This window comes from Ipomoea nil, unplaced genomic scaffold (assembly GCF_001879475.1).
Source record: "Ipomoea nil cultivar Tokyo-kokei standard unplaced genomic scaffold, Asagao_1.1 scaffold0519, whole genome shotgun sequence".
Taxonomy (NCBI): Eukaryota; Viridiplantae; Streptophyta; class Magnoliopsida; order Solanales; family Convolvulaceae; genus Ipomoea; species Ipomoea nil.
In genome coordinates this window covers 2697251-2708331 of record NW_017616947.1, presented here as the reverse complement: position 1 = coordinate 2708331, position 11081 = coordinate 2697251, and the positions used below count along the sequence as shown (strand labels likewise).

General features: G+C 35.6%; 1 protein-coding gene across 1 annotated transcript; it reads right to left on the bottom strand.

Moving 5' to 3' along the window:
- Positions 1-7352: 7352 nt before the first annotated feature.
- LOC109174068 lies at positions 7353-9365 on the bottom strand. Its single transcript, XM_019323360.1, has 3 exons — positions 8220-9365; positions 7960-8114; positions 7353-7431 (listed from the first exon to the last, which is right to left on the bottom strand). The coding sequence occupies exons 1-3, from the start codon at positions 9363-9365 to the stop codon at positions 7353-7355; spliced, it is 1380 nt and encodes a 459-aa protein (XP_019178905.1).
- Positions 9366-11081: the final 1716 nt, after the last annotated feature.

The window sequence follows — 11081 nt, the reverse complement described above, 5'->3', positions numbered from 1 at the left end:
CCATTGAAGTATTAACCCTGCAGGTTACAAATGGTATTTGTATAAAGGAAAAACAAGAATGATAAGGTGGTGAGATATAAAGCGAGTCTGTAGCCTAAGGGTTCACGCAGAAACCCATAATCAAGTATACTCTCCCATGATGAATATCATTAAAAGTTTCGCTACATAATTGGCAGAATAATAAAGTTAGATATGCAGCTTATTAAAGTCATGACCTAGAAACTATGGGTCATTAGACACTAATGTTTATCTGAAAATCCTTGATGGATTTATAATTCTCAAAAATGAAAGAAAGTAAATATCACAACATGTTTGTTGTTGAAGTACAAATGCTTTACTTTACTTAAAATAGTGAAGCAATTGATTGAGTAATTTCCTCTTAAAATAAGGAAATTATAGAAATGAATATGTACCATTAGGTACTTATTAAGGGGCTTATTTATAAAATAAAGGAGATGGAAAATCAAGTATTATATCGACCTGTAGATCGAGCATTTCCTTAAAAGGAATTTCACATACTATTTAGTCTATGTCCAAATAATCTCCCGCAGTAGATAAGGACCATTTTAACCTAAAAGGATGATTCAGGACCAGAAGTCCGATACTTCAAAACGTCATTTTGAATACCCTTTTCTTTGAGACCGAAAATTTCCAAATTCGCATTTTCTTTTTGTAATTTGTAAAGAGTGATTTGGTGATTCTCCTAGAAAGAAAAGAAAATGATGTTAATTAATATCCTTAAGGTATAAAATACATCTTTCGAGAAGTCATTTGAATATTGGCATTATGTTAAACGCCATGACTTGGATTGATATATTATAAATCAATTTAAGCTTTAAGCATCTTAAAGCCTAAGAGATAATACTTGTTCTTATAGATGTATTTTGTATATTATCATCTCGTTATTACTTTCTCTCTTTGTCATAGCGACTGTTAAGTTATGAGATGAAATAAGGAATAGCAAATCAATGTATAAATATTCATATTGATGCTTTTGACATGAAGTCATCATACTTCGGACAAATAAAAACGTATATAGTTTTCATGATATAAAATACCTTGATCCACATGAACTCCAGAAGAGTGATAAAATATTTGTCCAAAAGATTTGCTCCAATGACAAGTTAGCAAATGTATACCTACAAAATATCTATGAGAAATCCCTGATGGATTTATAATTTCCGAACGAGGATTTATTTAGTATTATTAAGTGCCATTATTTACTCTTTAAAGAGTTGCGAATGGGGTTATTGTCCTCATGTAGAAAGAAAAATATGTACCATTATGTGCTCAATAGAGAGTTGATAATGGACTTATTTATTATCTGAGTCAATATTGATGGTGTAAACATCAATGAAATATATAAAGAGCTTGATGATGTCAGTTCATGTTTAAAGACTAAGATCGATTTTTGAAATAAAAAGCTTGTGAAAGCTATAAGTATTATCTCGATTTGAAGATCGAGTTTTTCCTTGAAGAATTTTTATACACCAGTCAGCCTACATCTAAAAATGCTTTTCACATGTCTATATGCATAAGTGTCATGTTTTTATCAAACTAAAGGTTGCCTAATACTCTCTTGAAGCAGATAAGGAACCATTTGGACTCGAAGTCCCTTACTTCATTATCGTTGGAGCACCATTTTAGAACCAGAAGTTCCATTATCGCAACATGCATGATATTTGCGATGAAATTGCTAGCAAAATCTAGTGCTCCTCCTACAATGAAGTACTTGAATAATGATTAGCATATCATCCGGTATCTTCAAGATACAAAGACATGATATTTATGCAAGAAACTATGATACAGTTTTAATAGGCTACTTGGGTACTGGTTATTTTGTTTGATCCCCGTAATGCCAAGTCCAAACTGGTTATACAGTGAATTTCCCTAAATGATCAAAATGAGGACAATAACACTTGTGTTGCACAAATGTTATATGAGCTCTAGAAGAGTCATAAGATTATTGTACAAGATATTTACTCTAGTGACAATCCAGAAGATTTGTCCAATTCATTTCTTCAAATTTTGAAATACATTTTATCATGTAGAACTTGAAGATTGTTATCTTCAGGGGAAGACGGGAAGTACATTTATTCGAATCAATCCGAAAGACTGGACATAAAATCCTGAAGATTAAATCATAAAAGACTAACAGTTGCGCACTATTTGCAACACATAAATACATAAATATCATGTACTCTTTTCCTCACTAGTTTTCTCCCATTGGGTTTTTCTAGTGTGGGTTTTAACGAGGCATGAATATGATATAATAATGTAAATGGGGAAATGTTGCAAAATAATTGCTTCAGAAGACAAACTCCAAAATTCGGAAGATTATGTCGATTATGCCTTGAAGACTCACGGTTGTACTCTTTTTCCCTTAACTAAGTTTTTCCCACACGGTTTTCTTAAGTTAAGATTTTTAATGAGGCGACCAATACAATATATGAGTTTACAAATATCATGTACTCTTTTCTTCAACTAGGTTTTTCCCACGTGGTTTTCCTAGTGAAGTTTTTAACGAGGCATGAATGTATTCAAATATACCATATCCATATACTTTGTACTCTTTTCTTGTTTAGGTTTTCCCCACAGGGTTTTCCTAGCAAGTTTTTAACGAGGCAAGACTGTGGACAAATAATGTCCAAGGGGGAGTGTTATAACTATATATACTTAGTGGACATTATTATGTAACGTACGTAACAGTCCGGTAATTAAGCATGCCATTATTGTATCCATTATATTTGTATTGTATATATCCTTACATATGTTGTATTGTTTGGATGCTAATGAAATGGAGATTACCCCTATACTATTGTCTATCATTCTCCCATCTCTCTTTACATCTTACTTGCAATGTTAATCAGTTCATCGGTTAGGTGCTAATGGCCAATGGGCATCTCACTTTACAACATAATTGTAATTTTTTAAAGTTTAAGGGTCTAATTGCTTTCTCATATAAAGTTGAATGGCTTATTTGATCGTTTTCTTAAAAGCATAGGTGCATGCTTTTCCCTAATATTTTTAAGAAATATGATAATGTGTGTAACAAATACGGTTCATGGTGTGCCAAGTTGCTCCCTCATAAAGGTGGAGGCGATATTGGCTCTTTAATTTGTGTTTCAACAGGTTAAGAAAGTAGCTATGAACAAATACTGCATTGTAGTAGAGTCTGACTCTTTGTGTTTCAATAGGTAGAGAAAGTAGTTATGAACAGATATTGCATTGTAACAGAGTCCGTAGTATTCACTTGGTCCTTGAATTAGTGACTTTTAAGGTTTGAGCTTAGACTTGTGAGTACAAGTTTAAGAAATTATTAAATTTTTATCACGATTGGACTAAAGAGAATAAGAGACCCCTATAATAATTATCAAATAAGAAAATCATGTTGGGAGCTGGACTTGGCCACTTAGAATTTTTATTGGGGATTAGCCCTAGTCAGCACAACGTCTTGTATATGTTATGGCAAACAATCTCCCTTATAATCTTCCCCAATCACTTGTTTTTTTTTTTTTTTTTTTTGCCAAAGTCAATCACATTGTTCGCACATCTCTGAAGAGGTGTAAGATATGTAAGATAGTCCATCTTGAATGTGATTCACTTCCTTTGAGGCATCTCCAATGCTTGATTTTCAGGGGAGGAAGGGAGGGGTATGTAGAGAAAGCATTCAATTTTCGGAGAGACTGTCACACTCTCCCCACCATCTATTATATATATATATATATATATATATATATATATATATATATATATATATAATTGTTTAAAATTTAAGTCGTTAAATGGCTTGATTTTTTTTAATTTGTTATTCAAATTTTTAAATTTTAATTTTTAAATTTATTTTTAAAATTTTAATTATATTAATTGTTTGGATATTTAGTATTTAAAATTTTGTATTCGATATTCTGAATGTTAATTTGTTTTATAGATGATTTCAAAAATTGAATTTTAATTTATGAAATTATATTTTGAATAGCTTATGAAATTATATTTTATGATTAAAAAATTATTTTATTTTATTTTTAAATTTTATATCTATTATGCTATGTAAATATATAATATAATTGTCAAAGATAAACATAACGTTATAGTAATTTACAATTTTTTTAACAATGTGATTCAATTGGTCGTGGTAAGCCCGAACCACATGAGGGGCGCAATCCATGTATGCAGATACGCCCACCTAAGTTTGCAAATACAATAATCATAAGTACTCCAATGATAATATAAATTCAAATTTTAAAAATTATTTCTTACAACACTCGCTGCAAATAGTAAATCACCAAACAATTGTTGAGGTAAAACGCGGTGTCGTCTAACTATAGACAACCTCTCCCAAGCCCATATTTGCAGCAGTAGTAGACATCCGCACACGACAGAAGTATTGTGATCAACCCCAATGCATAACACATTATATAGATAGGCTAAAACAATTAGGGATGGCAATGGATCGGGAGGGCTACATCCATCACCCGACCCACCTTATATTTTCTCCTCCCTCCCCCACCTCCAACCCGCATCGGGTGGACTTTTTCAGAACCCACCCCACCCCCACCGGGTGCGGGTGCCCACTACGGGTACCCACCACTTATCATCTTATTATGTTTTTCAAAAAATAATATTTAAATTATTTACACATAATAAAAAATAAAATTCATTAGTGATACTAAAACATAAATAATGGAAATATTTAAATATAATAACTAAATTGTTAATTTTTAAAAATAAACTTAGTAGTTTAGATATAAAATATAGTAAAAAGATACACGAAGTTATATAAATTTTTATAAATAACTACATACTAGTACTTATTTTACTATTATATATATATATATATATATATATATATATATATATATATATATATATATATATATATATATATATGTTAGAAAAATATGGAGTGTTTGATGATAGGGAAGTGAGGAAACGAGATCTTCAGGCGTGTAATCACTTTCCTATAAGCTTTAAATCTCCCTTATATAAAGCAACTATGAAGGTTTGAATGAGAATGTATTATTGACAGAGAATAATACAGCATAATATATAGAGCTATACACCAGGATTCTAAGGGAAGTTACAACAGATTGCATGCTCAGTCTAAGACTAACAAAATAGAGAAAGAGTAGGACAACATCAGATAAATAATACTAATTATAATTAGTCCTTAATACACCCCCGCAAGATGGTGGATCCATTGGAGACACCCAGCTTGGACCGGAAAGGAAGAAACAAGGCACGACCCAATGATTTGGTAAGAGCATCTGCAATTTGTGACTTTGAAGGAATATGACAAACATACAAAGAACCATCAGTCACCTTTCACGTACAAAAATAATAATCCAAAGCAAGATGTTTCATCTTAGAATGAAACACCGGGTTGCGGCAAACATAAGTGGCTCCTATATTATCACAGAACAGAGTAAGAGGCCGAGGCTGTGGAATGCCCAACTCAGTCAGTAAATTACAAACCCAATACAACTCTGCCGCACCATTAGCCAGCGCCCTGTATTCAGCCTCCGTAGAAGAACGGGAGACTGTTTTCTGACGAGTAGACTTCCACGAGATGATATTTGGACCGCAATATATAACATGCGTTGTAGTAGAACGACCCCCATCGGACACACCACCCCAATCAGAATCAAAAAAAGCGGTTAACTGAAGACCTGTAAAGCGACAGGTACCCTTCAAATATCGCAGCAAATGCTTCGCAGCACGCCAGTGAACCACACCAAGGGCATGCATAAATTGAGATAGACGGTTAACTGCATATGCAATGTCCGAACGCGTGATGGACAAGTACTGCAACAAGCCAACGAGCTTCCTAAACTGAGTGACATCCAAAACTTCAACAGAGCCAGCTGTGGGTAACCCAACATCCTTACTCATAGGTGTTGAAACCGGCTTAGCACCATCCATATTAAACCGTGAAAGAATATTTGAAAGATATTGGCTTTGAGAGAGAAACAATCCAGACTCCACATTTATTAATTCAACACCCAAAAAATGATGAAGTGCGCCCAAGTCCTTCAGTGAGAACCGAGAGGCTAAAGACGTAACAAATGAATCCAAAAATACATTATTATTTCCTGTGAGTATTATATCGTCAACATAGACGAGAAAGTAAACAACAACACCATTTGTATCATATATAAAGAGAGAAGCATCTGCCAATGACTTGCGAAAACCAATACTCAACAGATAATTAGAGAGCTCCAAATACCAAGCCCGGGGGGGCCTGTTTGATGCCATAAATAGCCTTTTTCAATTTGCAAATGTACCGAGGATGATTAGGATCAAGATAGCCCATGGGCTGTTCCATGTACACTTCTTCATGCAAAGTGCCATGAAGAAATGCATTATTGATATCAAGCTGCCGCAGCACCCAGTGGCGGCTCAAAGCAATAGAAAGAACAAGTCGGATCGTCACAGGTTTCATGACTGGGCTAAAAGTTTCAAAATAATCACGCCCGGGCTCCAGCAAGAACCCCTTAGCCACCAAACGAGCTTTATACCTATCAACCGCACCGTTTGGCTTCCGCTTAACCCGGAACACCCATTTGCAACCAATGGGAACATGGTTATCACGCGGTAAGAGCTCCCAAGTATTATTCCGAATTAGAGCCGTGTATTCATCATCCATAGCTTGCCGCCATAATGGGTCCTTAAGAGCTTGCGGGACCGTCGACGGCTCAACAGAAGAAGGTAGAGGATGAACAGTGGAGTGATTTATAAACTTGTCGTTATAATATTTTGGATTTGGCCGACGAGTCCGGACTGGACGAGAACAATCCTGCAATTCATGTGATGGCACAACAGATACTGGACCAGAACATTCATGGGAAGGATTAATAGGACTTGAACTGGAAGGAATAGTACAGGATTGTGAGCCTGAGGTTTCTGTATAGGGAGCACAGGGAGAACCGCGTGGTGATAACGGAGCTGTTGGTGGTGGTGAAGGCAGAAGACCCTGAGGTGGAGATGCATGTGGAGAATGAGCAGACAAGACCGGTGAAGATGCTGAAGAGCTTGTCACAGTGGGTGTTGGAACAACAGGATGTAACACCATTAGTGGACTCAAAATGACAGGAGCCTGCTCATTCCCTGACACTATATGACCTGAAGAACTAGTAGCAATAGGGTGGTAATATGGAAAAACATTATCAACAAATTTAACATGCCGGGAAAGATATACACGGTGTGTTACTGGATCAAGACACTTAAAAGCCGACTGAGTTGTAGAGTATCCAACAAAAATACAAGACACAGACCGAGGTTGCAACTTTGTTTTCATATATGGCCTGAGCCAGGGATAACACAGACAACCGAAAGGTTTTATTTTCTGGTAGTTAGGAGAAGACTGAAACAATACCTGGAATGGAGACTGATTGGCTAGGACAGGAGTAGGCAATCGGTTGATCAGATAGACTACACATTGGAAAGCATATGACCAGAATGTTAGAGGTAAATTTGAACGGTGAAGCAATGAGAGACCTGTTTCGACAATATGGCGATGACGCCTTTCAGCTGTACCATTGTGTTCCGGAGTGTGAGGGGGAGTTGTAAAGTGAGAAATACCATGCAGATTAAATAGTGGAATAAGTTTTATGAACTCTCCACCATTATCAGAAAATATGGAAACAATTTTATGACCAAAAAACTTTTCCACTAATCTTTTATATTGAGGAAAAATAACAGAGACATCTGATTTTTTTCTTAGAGGATACCACCATATGTATTTGGTGTAGAAATCTAATAACATAATATAGGTATCCATCAACAGATTTTTGAGTGGTTCCCCATACATCTGTATATATAAGCTGAAGAGGTTTTGTACTGGACATAGAATTATCAAAAAATGGAAGCTTGTGACTTTTATTAATGTTACATGAAATACAGGAAAAATTATTGAGAGCATTGGAATCAAACGGAATACTAAGACGATTGAGAATATGCCTTAGAGTTTTATTTGACGGATGCCCGAAGCGATGATGCCAATCTGGAAGAGATGTGGAAACTGTAACGTTTAATTGTGGATGTGTAGACACAGAAGCACAATAAACATTATGATTGTTTTCCCCCTTGAGTAACGGCGCCCCCGTCACAAGATCCTTCACAAGGAAACAAAAAGGAAAAAATTCAACCGAAACTTTGTTAGTTTTACAAAGCTGAGAAACAGAAACAAGATTTTTTCTTAATTTAGGAACACATAGTACTCCAGACAATGAAAGATCACGACCATTGGTAGGAAAAGTAGTATGACCAGTGTGAGAAATGTTAAGACTTTTACCATCACCCAACAAAATTTCATCCAGACCACCGTAATCCGAAAAATTCTGTAGGGAAGCTAGATTTGATGTAGCATGATGGGATGCGCCACTATCAAATAGCCACTGAGTAGAATCAATTGGTGGTGTAGTGGTAGTGGAATTAACAACAGGGGTCTGAGTAGAATTGAATGCTTGAATGTTATCCAGTCTAACATTGTTCTCTCGTAGAAAGCGTGCAAGTTTCCTACAAACACAAGTTTCATGCCCAGAATTGTGACAAAAACGACAGACCTTACCATTCCAATCTCCACTAGCAGGAAAGCGACTCTGACTGCCAGCAGGCCGCCAATTTGAGTTAGTCATATTATCTGTCTTTGGGCCATGAAAGGACCTCCCATTCTGGAAATTCTTCGGCCTATTTCGCTGCACGACATTCGCCGTGGCCAATAGAGTTTGCTGCACCTCTTCATTACTCTTCATACGACGCTCACAGTCTAGTAAAATCTCACGGAGCGCCAAAAAAGAGATAGGTGTTTCTCTTGCATGGATTGCTGATGTGACCGAATGAAAGTCATCTCCTATTTGAGACAAGGTATGTGCAACCAGATCCTCATCTGCGACCGGAGCTTGAACCAAGGCTAGATTGTCAGCAAGTGTCTGCATCTCTTGCAAATAGTCAGAGATAGACTTTGACCCACGAGGATTGTTTGCAAGTTTGGACTTCAAAGATATAACACGACCACGAGAAGCATTGGCAAAGCTTGCTGTTAATTTATCCCAAGCGTTTGCAGCAGTAGTGGCTGAGGCAAGAACTGGCTGAATGGTGTCCGAGCAACTCCCCAGGAGTGCGCTAAGAAGAATTTGGTCTTGGCGATACCAAATTTGATAGGCAGGATTTGGAGTTGTACATGCAGTATCCGAAAATGCCGCAGGAGCTGCGGTTGTTCCGTCAACGTAACCGGCCAGACCAAGTCCTATGAGCGTAGCGTAAACTTGCTTACGCCAGACTGGGAAGTTGGTTGAAGTAAGTTTAATGGGGAAATTTGTTGGTGCTGATAGAGTAATGATAGAAGTTTCATTAGTGATTGCCATGAGATCACGCAGGGAAGGAATGAAAAAAAAAATTACTCGTTTGAGTATATTAGGAGGCTCTTGATACCATATGAAGGTTTGAATGAGAATGTATTATTGAAAGAGAATAATACAGCATAATATATAGAGCCATACACCAGGATTCTAAGGAAAGTTACAACAGATTGCATGCTCAGTCTAAGACTAACAAAATAGAGAAAGAGTAGGACAACATCAGATATATAATACTAATTATAATTAGTCCTTAATAGCAACAAGGTTCAAGATTTAATCTTATGGGATACAAGAAGATGATGAAATTCTTAAGTTGCTTTGTTTAAGAATTTCCTGTAGAAATGCAGTACTGTGAACTATCTCAGTCTTATGCAAGTTTTTTGCATGTCTTTTCAGACATTTCTCCACATATTTATAGATGTAAATATAGCAGTTTGGAGAAGTTACATGGAAGTTACTGGAGTTCAAAAACCCAACTTCCAAAAGATATATCTTATCTGATATATCAGGCATGATAAATATATAATTGAATATTATATATATTCATATGATATGGACCTTCGTAGGTTCATGCACTGCATACACAATTACAAAGTAAAATATATATATTATATATATTTATTCAATGCACGTGAACATGCATAATAATAAATAAATAATATATATATTAATACTTTCGTGCTCAGCATGTTGTAGAAACAAACCAAACAAAAGCTTTTGAAATAAACTTTCGTTATTCACTTTTAAGCATGCATGCATTCATCTATCGTTAATGTCATTTTTAAGCATACATGCATGCATTCATCTTTCTTTAATGCGATTTGTAAGCATACATGCATGCATTCACCTTTCTTTTGTTAATGCCATTCGGCCGAAAGGAGAAACCACATTATGCACGAAAGTTAAGCAGCGCACGAAGGTTAAGCATGCACCGATTTATTAAGTAACACGAATCATATCCATTCGTTGAGCACGAATGATTTGTGTAACCCAACGAAACAAACGAAATGTATGACATCAATTCGTTAAACCCGAATCTTTCGATTCGTTAAATTAACGAATTTGATACAACCGAATTCATCGTTTAAATAACGATTTGTGCATAACGATTTGTACGCGACATTCATATTTCCCAACTAACTTTCTACCAAACTAAAATAATATTTATAACTCCACAACTTCAAATATTATTTAATCTTTTCATGGTAGTACATCTGAAACATTAATCTCCATTACTATATAAATTTCCAACATTCCTCCTCCATTTATATAGTAAAAATTAACATTGTACCAAGATAGATCCAAAACTTATGCGTAAATGAAAGTGTCTTACAGATTGAACTTTCACATAGTATTATATGCGTTACATTAATTCGGATTGCAGTGATGAACGAACCTTGAATCACGCAGTCTCTTTGAAGAAACGTAGATATAATACACACAAGCTTTACAGTTACTACAACTCAAAATAACTTGACACTATTAAAGGCCCTGTGTCCGTATCCATTTATAAGCATTTCCAAGCTAAACCCACACTTGTTGAAGCAGCCACACTTCATGCTCACATAGGCTAATCTTTTATTTCATGCCCTGCACCAAGCATTTTTTCAAAAGATCAGTTAAGAGTCAAACTCATCCCTACTACAATGCAGACCAAGTACTTACTTTAGGGATACTTTTTAATATAGTACTTGCCGCCAATAAATGAAGTAATCATCTACA